Genomic DNA, 12,785 nt, shown 5'->3' on the forward strand with positions numbered 1-12,785 from the left:
TGGAGATTTTTAAGGGTAAAAGTTTGTCGCCATTCCACAAGCAGGCGCAATTTTGAAGCGTGGCATGTTGGGTATCAATTTACTCGACGTAACATTATCTTTCACAATTTGAAAAAAAAAAATTAGGCTAACTCTACTGTTGTCTTATTTTTTTAATTCAAAAAAGTGTATTTTTTCCAAAAAAAAACTGCGCTTGTGAGACCCATGCGCAAATACGGCGTCACATAAAGTATTGCAACAAATGCTTATTTTGTAGGGTGTCTGAAAAAATATATATATATATAATAAATATAATATATAAATATATGAAAAATATATATATATGTTTAGGGGGTTCTAAATAATTTTCTAGCAAAAAAAAAAAAGATTTTATCTTGTAAATACCGAGTCTGAAAAATAGGCCCGATGCAGTTAAAGGGCCCAGGGGGGGGGCGGTCAGCGGGAAGGGGTTAAACTGATTGTGAAGTCTCGTTTTTGTTTTTTTTTTAAATAACAAACATGTTATACTTACCTCCTCTGTGGCAGTTGGATTTGCACAGAGCAGCCCGGATCCTCCTCTTCTCGGGCCCCTCTTTGCTACTTTTTGCCCCTCCCTCCTATCAAATGCCCCCTCAGCCAACTGCTTCCTAAGGGGGCCCCCGATCTGAGTCACAGCTCGGTGTATCCATTCAGACATGCAGCCCAGACCTGGCCCCACCCCCTCTCTCCCCTGATTGGCTGACTTGCTTTGATTGACAGCTGCGGGAGCCAATGGCGCCGCTGCTGTGTCTCAGCCAATCAGGAGGAGTTTCCCCGGACGACTTAGACATTCATGGACATCGCAGGAGAGAGATGGGGCTCAGGTAAGTAATTAGGGCGGGTGCTGGGGAGACTGCTACACACAGAAGGATTTTTATCTTAAAGCGGAGCTCCGACGATTTTTTTTTTTTTTTTTAAGTCAGCAGCTACAAATACTGCAGCTGCTGACTTTTAATATAAGAACACTTACCTGTCCAGGGCACCCGCGACGTCGGCATCCGAAGCCGATCTCTCCCTCTGGCTCTCGGGTGCTGCCACCGCCATCTTCGGTGAGGGAATCAGGAAGTGAAGCCTTGCGGCTTCACTTCCTGGTTCCCTACTGCGCATGCGCGACTTGCGCTGCGCCTTCCCACTGGTCCCTACTGTCTTCTGGGACCTGTGTGTTGCCAGAAGACAGCATGGGGGACGGAGAAGGCGCCGGAAGTGGCGTAGATACCCGCGGGTGGCTCGGGTATCTGTGCCCGGAAGTGGGAGCAAAATACCTGTATTAGACAGGTATCTGCTCCCCCCCTCTCCCCTGAAAGGTGCCAAATGTGACACCGGAGAGGGGGGGGAGAAATCAGAAAAGCGGAAGTTCCATTTTTGGGTGGAACTTTAGGATAAAAAAAAAAAAAAACTTCTGCCTTTACAATTCCTTTAAGAAACTTTAATATTAATATGTAATATTTAAGAATATTTCCAGAATATCAGCTTTAAAAATAAATGAGCATACGCCAAAAAGAGGCAGATTTCTAAAAAAATTAGCCTTCCCATGTAAATCACAAAGGACTGACTTCAACACCCCAAGGCAGGCGAGGCGCCTTTTACAAAAACATAAAATAATAAAATAAAAATAAAATAAAAAAATGGAATCTGATTGGTGTCTATGCACAACTGCACCAGACTTTGCACTCTCCAGTTTTTTAGTCAATCATCCCCCCCCCCCCAATATATAATAACAATCACTTCTAAAAAGATAAAACCTCATTACCTTGCAGACGTGGAACTGCTCGGAGGTCAGGCTCTCCGGTATTTCCGTTTCCCTAGGGGACAGGACAGATCCAAGCGATCCAGACGGGTAAAGCGAACAACCCCCGCCTGGTCCGCCGCCAACCCCAGCGCCTCCACCTACCGGCGACGAGGCAGTAAAACCGTCCAAAACTTTGAAGATCTTCTTCATCCTCGTAAGCTGAGCCCCAATGTGCATTCCCTCGAGGAAAAAAAAACAAAAATGGAAGTCAATTCCAAACGACTTTAAAGGTACGAAGAAGAAAAAAAAAAGGCACAAAAAAAAATTTGGAGGACTATATGTGGTTGAAAGAAACCATGGTTTGTGTCGGTTTTTTTGGCGTTGTAATATGGAGAGTATAAAAAAAAATATTCAGTTTTAAATCGATGAAGTAAGATTCGATGCGGAGTCTTATATAAAAAATCCAGAGTCTATGGAGGGGGGGGACTTGCTGATGATTGCTGTCCTGGCTTATCCCACCTTACAGATAACGCATGTATGTGATGCTTTCTGTACACAAGGTTCCAGCCCGAGTCCTTCCAATAAAATCCCGCATCTACAGGCGTTGTGTATTCCAGTATTTAGGTGTCTTTTTTTTTTTTCTGTATCAATAAAATGATAAATAAAATCGATAAGGTCCTCTATGTATGACAGCAGAAGAAATAGACTATTCTCTGACACCGTATCTTTCCTCGATCTTCCATGCACCATTTATCCCATCATTGCTTTTTTTCTTCCATCCAAAAACTTGATGAAATGTCATTTAAGACCCTTAAATGCGTAAAAAAAAAAACTTCACCCATAAAGCGTTGATAGCGCATGAACTCGGCCTCCCCGAAAACCAGGAGTAGTCTGGAGCCGGACGGCTCAATATATTATTCTGCACACCAACCTTTCCCCCCCCACCCACCCCCCGACTTGCTTGATGTTTTTTAGACCAGAAACTGTGGGATCCAAACGTCCCCCCCCCCCCACCTCTCCCCTTGTTACCAATTTACAAGAGTCTAGCGTTCCTGCTTGTAGTGGCTGCTAGGCAAAATAAAACCTGGTTCCCCATTGTTCTAAAAGGAAGAGCGTTTCTTGCTGGAGGCTGCATCCGATGCGTCAGCATCCTCCAGAAGAAGCAGCCCTTAAATCGTTAATGATGAATCTGTAATAGATTTCTAAGTGTGTGGTGGTGGGGGGGGGGGGGGTGGATTGGGTGACTGAGCACAGACTAGATCTTCTAATAAAGACCTACTACAGATCTCTTGATATGCACACCAACAGTCCGCAATTGAATTAGGGAGGCCAAGAGCAGGAATTCAGCACTGAGTCCTACGGACAGCTCCTGACCCTCCGGTGTCCTCTGCAGCAGCTCTTTAGGGCTAGAGCAGGTCCTTCAGCTTCCTATCTGAGTGTCCAGCACCTGCTATGGGGTGGGGGGGGGGGGGAGACAGATCCTATTCACCAATCAGCTTTTGCAGAAGGTCTTCTAACGTCTTCGGCTGCAACAGAGCACAGTCTAGTCTCCACTGATAAATGAGAAACCAGCAGAGAATATAAAGGGGTCCAGCAGCACCAGATTGGTGATCCAAAGACCAGAAGGTCCTATAGAGGAACCAAGTAGCTGATACTGAGCACTGATTACCAGATCCAGAGATCGAAAGCAGATCTATAGCAGTCCAGCACCAACAAGTCCCTTGGTAGAGGTTTCCCGATCTCTTATACAGGAGTCCAGTACCTGAACCTCAAGGCTGACCCAGAGACCAGGAGCTCCTCAAGGCTGACCAGGAGCTTCTTAATGGTGATCCAGAGACCAGGAGCTCCTCAATGCAGACCCAGAGACCAGGAGCTCCTCAATGCAGACCCAGAGACCAGGAGCTCCTCAATGCTGACCCAGAGACCAGGAGCTCCTCAATGCTGACCCAGAGACCAGGAGCTCCTCAATGCAGACCCAGAGACCAGGAGCTCCTCAATGCTGACCCAGAGACCAGGAGCTCCTCAATGCTGACCCAGAGACCAGGAGCTCCTCAATGCTGACCCAGAGCTCTTCAATGCAGACCCAGAGACCAGGAGCTGGTACACGGGAGGAAGGGGGGGAGGGGTCAGGATGGGATGATAAATTCAGCAATCGTCCCCAAAAGCCCAGCAGCAGAGCTCAGAGCTCTCAGCAGCGATCCAGGCAGCAAGAGCAAGTCCAGCAGAAGCCCACTAGATCCTTCAAGAAGGTTCAGAAGACAAGGAAGAGATCACTTAACGTCTTTTTTTTTTTTTTACAGCAGTCCACAGTTCAGTACGGATCCAATGACTGGAAGAGCAGATCAGAGCCTTCGGGATCGATCCATAAACCAGGGGATGAGCTACAGGAACCCAGCAGGTGATAGCAAACCAAGTCTAGTGCTTTCTAGGGGGGGGGGGGGGGGACCAGGAGCCCTGGGATAGCAGCAGTTTCGACAGTCCTCTTTGTAATGCAGCAGCTTCCTTGGGACGGTGAAGGCTCCTCTCTTGTAGTGCAGCAGACCCCTAAGGACAGGCCCAGATTCCCTCTTTTGCTCTACAGAGAACTCTGGATCCTTCACAGTAAGGCAGCAGATGTCCCTGTTTCCTCTCTGTAGTGAAGCAGACCCACCAGTCCCCTTTCAGCAGCACAGCAGACCTCCAAGAAGAGCAACAGCTCTCTCAGGCTCCCTTCAGTAGTGCAGCAGATCCCCGGGGACGGCAGTAGATTCCCCAGTTACCCCCCCAGTAGTGAAGCAGACCCCCAAGGAAGGGCAGCAGTTGCCCCAGTCACCTCTCAGTAGTGAAGCAGACCCCCCCAGGAAGGGCAGCAGTTGCCCTCAGTAGTGAAGCAATACCCCCTGCCCCTTTCAGCAGTACAACAGACTCCCCCAGGAAGGGCAGGCTTCCCTCAGTAGTGCAGCTGATCCCCAGAGACAGCAGCAGTTGCCCCGTCTCCGCTCAGTAGTATAGCAGCCCCCCCAGGAAGGGCAGCAGTTGCCCCAGTCTCCCCGCCAGTAGTGAAGCAGTTGCCCCAGTCTCCCCTCAGGAAGGGCAGCAGTTGCCCCAGTCTCCCTTTAGGAAGGGCAGCAGTTGCCCCAGTCTCCCCTCAGTAATAAAGCAGTTGCCCCAATCTCCCCTCAGGAAGGGCAGCAGTTGCCCCAGTCTCCCCTCAGTAGTGCAGCAGTTGCCCCAGTCTCCCCTCAGTAGTGAAGCAGTTGCCCCAATCTCCCCTCAGGAAGGGCAGCAGTTGCCCCAGTCTCCCCTCAGTAGTGCAGCAGTTGCCCCAGTCTCCTTTCAGTAGTGAAGCAGTTGCCCCAGTCTCCCCTCAGGAAGGGCAGCAGTTGCCCCAGTCTCCCCTCAGTAATGAAGCAGTTGCCCCAGTAGTCTCCCTTCAGTAGTGAAGCAGTTGCCCCAGTCTCCCCTCAGGAAGGGCAGCAGTTGCCCCAGTCCCCCCTCAGTAGTGCAGCAGTTGCCCCAGTCTCCCCTCAGTAATGAAGCAGTTGCCCCAGTCTCCCCTCAGTAGAGAAGCAGTTGCCCCAGTCTCCCCTCAGGAAGGGCAGTAGTTGCCCCAGTCTCCCCTCAGTAGTGCAGTAGTTGCCCCAGTCTCCCCTCAGTAATGAAGCAGTTGCCCCAGTCCCCCCTCAGTAGAGAAGCAGTTGCCCCAGTCCCCCCTCAGGAAGGGCAGTAGTTGCCCCAGTCTCCCCTCAGGAATGGCAGCAGTTGCCCCAGTCTCCCCTCAGGAATGGCAGCAGTTGCCCCAGTCTCCCCTCAGTAGTGCAGGAGTTGCCCCAGTCTCCCCTCAGTAATGAAGCAGTTGCCCCAGTCCCCCCTCAGTAGAGAAGCAGTTGCCCCAGTCTCCCCTCAGGAAGGGCAGTAGTTGCCCCAGTCTCCCCTCAGTAATGAAGCAGTTGCCCCAGTCTCCCCTCAGTAGTGAAGCAGTTGCCCCAGTCTCCCCTCAGTAGAGAAGCAGTTGCCCCAGTCTCCCCTCAGGAAGGGCAGCAGTTGCCCCAGTCACTCCTCAGTAGTGAAGCAGTTGCCCCAGTCTCCCCTCAGTAGTGAAGCAGTTGCCCCAGTCTCCTCTCAGTAGTGCAGCAGTTGCCCCCTTCCTTCCCCCTGTCTCTGCGGTATCGGTGGTCCCTTTTTGTCGGTGTTCTCCGGGGATGACAGTACAGGCTCCTCTCTCTCTCTCTCCCGCCTCTCCCTTCTCCGGCTCCCCCCGCCGTTCTGCGAGCTGCTCAGGCTGCTGTCCGAGGTGCTGAGGAGAAATGGGCGGGGACTGGAAGGTGAGGGGAGGGGGGCGGGAGAGGCGGGGTCGCGTGATCCCTATAAATTATTCACTTCGCTCGACGCTGTTGGACGGCCGCGCGGACCCGCCAGCCAATGGGAGGCGACACGTGCCGGAACCAGAGGGCACGCCACGCCCCTCAGCTGCTCGCCCCCAAGCTGCTGCAAACGTGGGGCGGGGCCCTCTCTTGGCTGGCGAGTGAACGCAAGTTGGGGATTGGTTAGCTGAGCGGTGATTGACGGCTAAGCGGAGCAATGAGCGCGCCTCCCTGCTTCTGACAGGAATCTAGAAGTGAAGGGATGTGTATTTAGCTTCCTATAGCCATGGATTTATATTCCTGTATACAGTCCATAATATCACAAAACATAAAATCACACTATACATTATTCATTTGGTGATTAATACAGCTCCATCGCTTAATAAGTGACCCAAAAATGGCCAATAATAAAGGTAAACTGTTCTAAATATCCAAGAATGGCCAATAATAAAGGTAAACTGTCCTAAATACAAAATATCAGAAAATATAATAAAAAGAAAGAAAAAAAAAAAATTTCTCTTTTGAAGCAAATGTTACCTGAGTGGCTCAATCAACGTAACCGAGGTTTTACACCTCAGCCGCCGCTCGCCAACGTCAAAAATCACCAATTTCACATCGAAATCGCTCCATTTATCCAGAATTTTCATTAGAAATGTTGTATTATTTCATGTAGGGCCTGTCTGCACATGCGAATCTACTGCCAGGCGGTGAAGAGGTGATATGTGGTCTCCTTGCCACCTGCCAAGCCACCGTGCCACAACCCGCGTGCATCGCAGGGTTATTGCAGCGTGGCCCCCATTCACTTGAAGGGGGTAGCGTTCGGCAAACATACCGCCTGCCAACAAAGCAACATGCTATTCCAATGTTGCCGTGGACGCAAAGCAATGGGGCCTGCGGCATGTGTACAGTCCTGAGCGGCTGCATGCCTCAGTTTAACCACTTCCGGACCGCCCACCGTCATTATACATCGGTACTTTGAAGAGGAGTATCGTTGTTATGGCAGCAGCTACCTGCCATAACCCCGGTATCCTCTTCTTCAGCGGGTGGTCCGCTTTCAGACAAAACTGGTCTCTGCGGGGGATTTGCGGCAAGATCACTTTTATCGGCAGCGGGAGAGGGGGCCTCCGCTTACCGGAGTCGTCGGCTGCGGCAGAGGCAATTGGATCTTTTCCCTAGCCTGACATGGAGACGAGTGAGGGGAAGATGGCCCCCACTTATCTCCATATCATTGCAGGGCGGCCGGAAGTGACGTCAAAATGTTACTTCCGCCCATAGCTCTTAAAGGGCCTTTTTTTTTTGTATTTTTTTAAATGACTTTTTTTTTTTTTTTATTGCATTTTAATGTAAACATGAGATTTGAGGTCTTTTTGACCCCAGATCTCATATTTAAGAGGTCCTGTCATGCTTTTTTTCTATTAAAAGGGATGTTTACATCCCTTGTAATAGACGAGCTCGCGTGCAGAAGCGAACACATACGTGTGTAGCGCCTGCATATGAAAACGGTGTTCAAACCACACATGTGAGGTATCGCCGCGATCGATAGAGCGAGAGCAATAATTCTAGCCCTAGACCTCCTCTGTAACTCAAAACATGCAACCTGTAGAATTTTTTAAACATCACCTATGGAGATTTTTAAGGATAAAAGTTTGTCACCATTCCACGAGTGGGGGCAATTTTGAAGCGTGACATGTTGGGTATCAATTTACTCGGCGTAACATTATCTTTCACAATATAAAAAAAATAGGGCTAACTTTACTGTTGTCTTATTTTTAAATTTTAAAAAGTGTATTTTTTCCCAAAAAAGTGCGTTTGTAAGACCGCTGCGCAAATACGGTGTGACAGAAAGTATTGCAACGATCATCATTTTATTCTTTATTCACTTGTACAACCTGAAATTCATGCGACTTTGACGCAACTTCAACGTCATTTCAAGCAATGCTTGTGTAATCTTGGGGTCTATGGACCTTAAGTCGCATCAAAGTCAGACCAAAGTAGTGCAGGGACTACTCTGAAGTCACTGCGACTTGAAGTCGCACAGATAAGAACGGTACTCATTGGAAATCATGGGGGTACGACTTGTAATGCGAATTTGCAGTCCCAAGTGGCAGGACAAGTCTCACATGTGTGAAAGGGGCCTTACCAAAAAAACTGCCTAGGCAGATAAGGGGCATCTGGAGATAAAAAAACAAGCTGTGCAGCTTTGACCAAAGTCGAATAATACCCTTAATGTAGGTGTAGGTGTAGGCCATTTACATGTCTCCTGAAGCCTGGATGGAATACTCCTAGGATGTTGCTAAGTGAGGCCTAGTCGTTACTGCTCACCTCCACCATCGCAGGAGTGAGCTCTCAAACGCTGAGCTCAGAGCCACTGCATCGGGGTAGGGAAAGAGCAAGTGAGGGGCCTTTAATCACAGGAAAAAAAGCTCACTCCTGTGATGGTGGAGGTGAGCAGTAATGACTAGGCCTCACTTAGCAACGTCCTAGCAACGTCCTGGGAAAATTCCAGTCAGGCTTCATGAGGTACTGAAATGGCCTACATCTATAGCAAAGGCATTATTCAACTTTAGTCAGAGCTGCACAGTTTATTTTTATCTACAGACACCCCTTACTTGCACCGGCAGTTTTTCTCTAAAGGTGAACTAACCCTTTAAAGTGGTTATTTACAGTAAATCTAGGGGCCGTCTCACATCTGTGCTTTGTCTTTTAGGTGCATTTTACATGTGTTTTAGGTATGTTACTATTGAATGTGTGTTTCCATGAAAGCACATTAAAGATGCAGCAAGTAGGATTTTTTTTTTAGTACCACACTTCAAACACATATAAAACACATAGGTGCTAATGGGGCCTACACCAATGTGCTGCAGCCCTAGGTTCACACCTATGCGTTTTTCAGTGCGTTTTGCAGTTTGCGTCAACACACTACAGTTCATATAACATGGTTTTCCATGGTACACGTTCACATCTATGCATTTTTCAGCTGGTGCGTGGAAAAGGTCAGGGACTTTCCCGCAACAGATTTCGTTTTGCGTGTAATAGACTCCAGGAGAGTGTTGCAAATGTTATGATGCATTTTTATATGCGTTATCCCGCAGAAAATAAATGCCCCTTGACAGAACTCATTTATAATTGCTTTTTAAGTTTAGATGTGATGCTTCCCGCCTGCTTTTTACAAAAGAATAATAAATCTCCAGCCGCCACCAACACCACCGATTACGATTACTCCGAGGCTAGGGTAACTATGGCAACAATAGCCTGGTTTCCCCAATTTAAAAATGGCGCATAGCGCCATCTTGCATCGCGTCATTTCCTGTTTGGAAATAACTCAATGCTTGCTAGGAGCCGGAACTGCACATTGACTCCTGGGATTGATGACACTCATCTCCCAGGAGCCAATGCAAAACAGGAAATGGCGTTGGCGTTGGCGGAGATTTTTAAAAATATTTAAGTTAAGGAACCAAAAAAATAAATAAATAAATATATAGCCAAATCGTTATTAGCATGTAAAAGAGTAATGCTTGCTGGGAAGAGTAAAATGTGGGTGGAACTCTGCTTTAACAACCGATGAGTCATCAGCTGTCAGCGGGGTTCCCCACTGACAGCTGAACATAAAAAACAAGCAATAAAAAAATCTGTTAAAAAAATGGCGTGGGGTCCCACGGGGTCCCACCCCCCCCCAATTGAGGGGAACCCTGCACCAAATGTTTTCTTTTTAATGGTGTGGGGTCCCCTCCAAAATCCATACCAAGCTCTTATCGGAGCATGCTTCCTGGCAGGTCGGAAAGACAGGGGACGAGCAAGAACCCCCCTCCTGAACCATAGCAGGCCACATGCCCTCAACATGGGGGAGATGCTTTTGAGCAGGAAGGGCTCTGCCCCACCCCCCAAAGCACCTTGTCCCCAGGTTGATGGGAACAAGGGCCTCTTCCCCACAACCCTGGCCAGGGGTTGTGGGGGTCTGTGAGTGGGGGTTTATTCAGAATCTGGAAGCCTCCTTTAACGAGGGGGTCCTAGATCTCACACCCATGTGAATGAAAAAAAAACCCCTGCCCCAAAGCACCTCCCCTATGTTCAGGGCATGTGGCCTGGTATTGTTCAGGGGGGGGGGGGGGCGCTTGCTCCTCCCCTCCCTTTCCTGACCTGCCAGGCTGCATGCTCGGATAAGGGTCTAGTATGGATTTTGGGGGAGAACCCCATGCCATATTTAAAAAAAATTTGGAATAGCGTTTCCCTCAAACTCCATACCAGGCCCAAAGGGGGAAGGTACCCCATGCCATTTTTTTCCAGATTTTTTTTATTGCCGGCAACTCTTTATTTTACATTGAGCTGTCAGTGGGGAACCCTGCTGACAGCTGATGACTTATCGGTTGTTAAGGACACAATGGCCGGCTTTCTTCTTAACAACCAGCTATTTGCAGTTTGTTAAAGAGAAAAAAAATGCAAAACGCATAAAAACTGCATCACAAACGCAGATTTAAAAACACAAAACGCACTGCAAAACGTGTGGCAAAAACTGCAGCTGACAGGGGTTCTTATCCCTCTCCACTCCACCCAAAACTAAAAAATACTTTTGCCCTTAAACTTTAAGTGTGTTTTTATGTAAAAAAAATATTTAAAGCCTATTGCACCATTAAAAAAACACCTTTCTCAGTGACTACGTTGCATTTCACCCTAATAGCAAAATTTAACTGAAAGCTCAGATTTTTGACAAAAATTCAAAGAAACAAAAACTCTCATGACCAGTTCACACCAGTGTGCGCAGTGCGTTTGCCTGCACCGGTTTGCATAGTACTACCGGTCGCTGTGCCTTTTTTTTAAGTAGTGCATCGCACTGCACCAGGATTGCATTTGAATCGTACAGGAACACACAGCTCATTCCTGTGCAATTCATGATGTGAACCAGGCACCTTAAAGCGGAGTTCCACCCAAAAGTGGCACCTTTCGTGTGGGAGGGTGGAGCGGGCACCTGTTTTTGACAGGTACCCTGTCTCCACTTCCATCGGACCTCGCCGCTGTGAGGAACGTCAGAAGTTCGGCGCCCTCCTCCTCCGGCCTCCTTTCCCTGCTGCCAGTAAGGGAGCGCAGCGCGCTTCGCACATGCGCAGTAGGGACCCGGCTGTGTAGCCGCAAAGGCTTCACGGCTGGATTCCCTTACCGGCAATGGCGGCGGCAGCACCCAACAGCCGATGGAATCATCGGCAGGGGTGCTGACATCGCTGGACTCCAGGACAGGTACGGTAAGTGTCCTTATATTAAAAGTCAGCAGCTACAGTATATGTAGCTGCTGACTTTTATTTTTGGAGAGGAGGGCAGAACACCGCTTTAATTTGGCTTATCCCTACTGACAAATGTATAACAAAATATAGTAGCAGTAATATATATATTTTTTGTGACTGGCTTCAGATGATACACAAAGGTGAAACAAATCCTCCTACATAAAGTCCAGTTTACACCACCTGGAAAACTGGGCCCCAACATTAGCCAGCTAAAGAGATAAGACTAAGGACTGCCTTCCCCACAGCTCCTCCACAGAGGCGGTTGCCTATTACTTACATTAAAGTGGTTGTAAACCCTTCCATATACCCAGTGAAGTGACTGGCCTCAGATGATACACAAAGATGAAACAAATCCTCCTACATAAAGTCCAGTTTTCACCACCCGGAAAACTGGGCCCCAACGTTAGCCAGCTAAAGAGATAGGACTAGGGACTGCCTTCCTCATAGCTCCTCCACAAAGACCTTTGCCTATATCCTACATTAAAGTGGCTGTAAACCCTTCCATATACCCAGTGAAGTGACTGGCCTCAGGCGATACACAAAGATGAAACAAATCCTCTTATATAAGTTGTACCTGATTATCTGGATATATATTTATAGACTGCGCTAACCCTTTAGTGGCAAAAAGTATTAAAAAGTGTCAAAAGGTATCAAAAGATATCAGAAAATATATGTGTCAAATTATACCATCAGATATGAAAGTTGCAAATTTAATCCAATAATGATTCACATCAATGATCAGTTGTGCTATGCAAAATATATGTATATACAAAAAGTCCCCAATATACATTCTTCATATATCAATCCACCATGCTGAACAAGAATGTGCAATCTAAAACATTTGTGATTCGTGATTCACCACCACCTTCCGATATATGCTCTTACCAGTAAACGGTAAAAAATATGCCTGTGTTGTGCCTTGTTCTCTCTGGTCTTTAAGCAGATGGTCAGGGATAGATCCAGTAGGTACGGCAATACTCTCTCATGTATCTCCACTGTTTTATGGTTCTCAGAATCTCATGGAAAAACAAGCAGCCATCATTGCGTGAAATTCCACATTTATTTCTTAAAATACCATTAAAAAAGTTTACACTCACATTTGGATGTGCCTTTAAACCGACACAGCGTTCCAGTAATGGCCTGTGCTGGCCTTTCCGTTTGTAGGGAGCCGCGTGCGATTCAAGCCTCAGTACCAGTGCGGGTCATGGACTGGAAATGATGTCAGCGTCGCACAACTAGCCTTAACGCGTTTCGCATGTAATATGCGTCATCAGGTACCTGATTATCTACTCTCTTTTCTACATCCAAAGTGCAGATATTATAAAGCTTGTTTGAGCTGTCAGAAAAAAAAAGGGGCCGGAGAGCTGAAGCTCAGTGAGGAGAGCTTTGACAGCTGATTGGAGGGAAGGAACACACCCCCCC

At 47.8% G+C, this 12,785-nt stretch overlaps 1 protein-coding gene across 9 annotated transcripts in view; it reads right to left on the minus strand.

The window, feature by feature from the left end:
* Positions 1–6,048, minus strand: part of STXBP5L (syntaxin binding protein 5L) — a 391,287-nt gene extending 385,239 nt beyond the window's left edge. For 5 of the 9 annotated variants that reach the window (XM_073617498.1, XM_073617500.1, XM_073617499.1 and 2 more), the window contains exon 1: positions 1,769–6,048. In XM_073617498.1, the coding sequence (XP_073473599.1) occupies positions 1,769–1,984 (216 nt within the window). In that variant the 5' untranslated portion in view covers positions 1,985–6,048. The remainder of the gene's footprint in view (positions 1–1,768) is intronic. The other 4 variants (XM_073617506.1, XM_073617503.1, XM_073617505.1 and 1 more) reach the window with 1 other exon arrangement.
* Between the last annotated feature and the right edge of the window lie 6,737 nt (positions 6,049–12,785).

This window comes from Aquarana catesbeiana, linkage group LG02 (assembly GCF_042186555.1).
Source record: "Aquarana catesbeiana isolate 2022-GZ linkage group LG02, ASM4218655v1, whole genome shotgun sequence".
NCBI classification, from domain to species: Eukaryota; Metazoa; Chordata; class Amphibia; order Anura; family Ranidae; genus Aquarana; species Aquarana catesbeiana.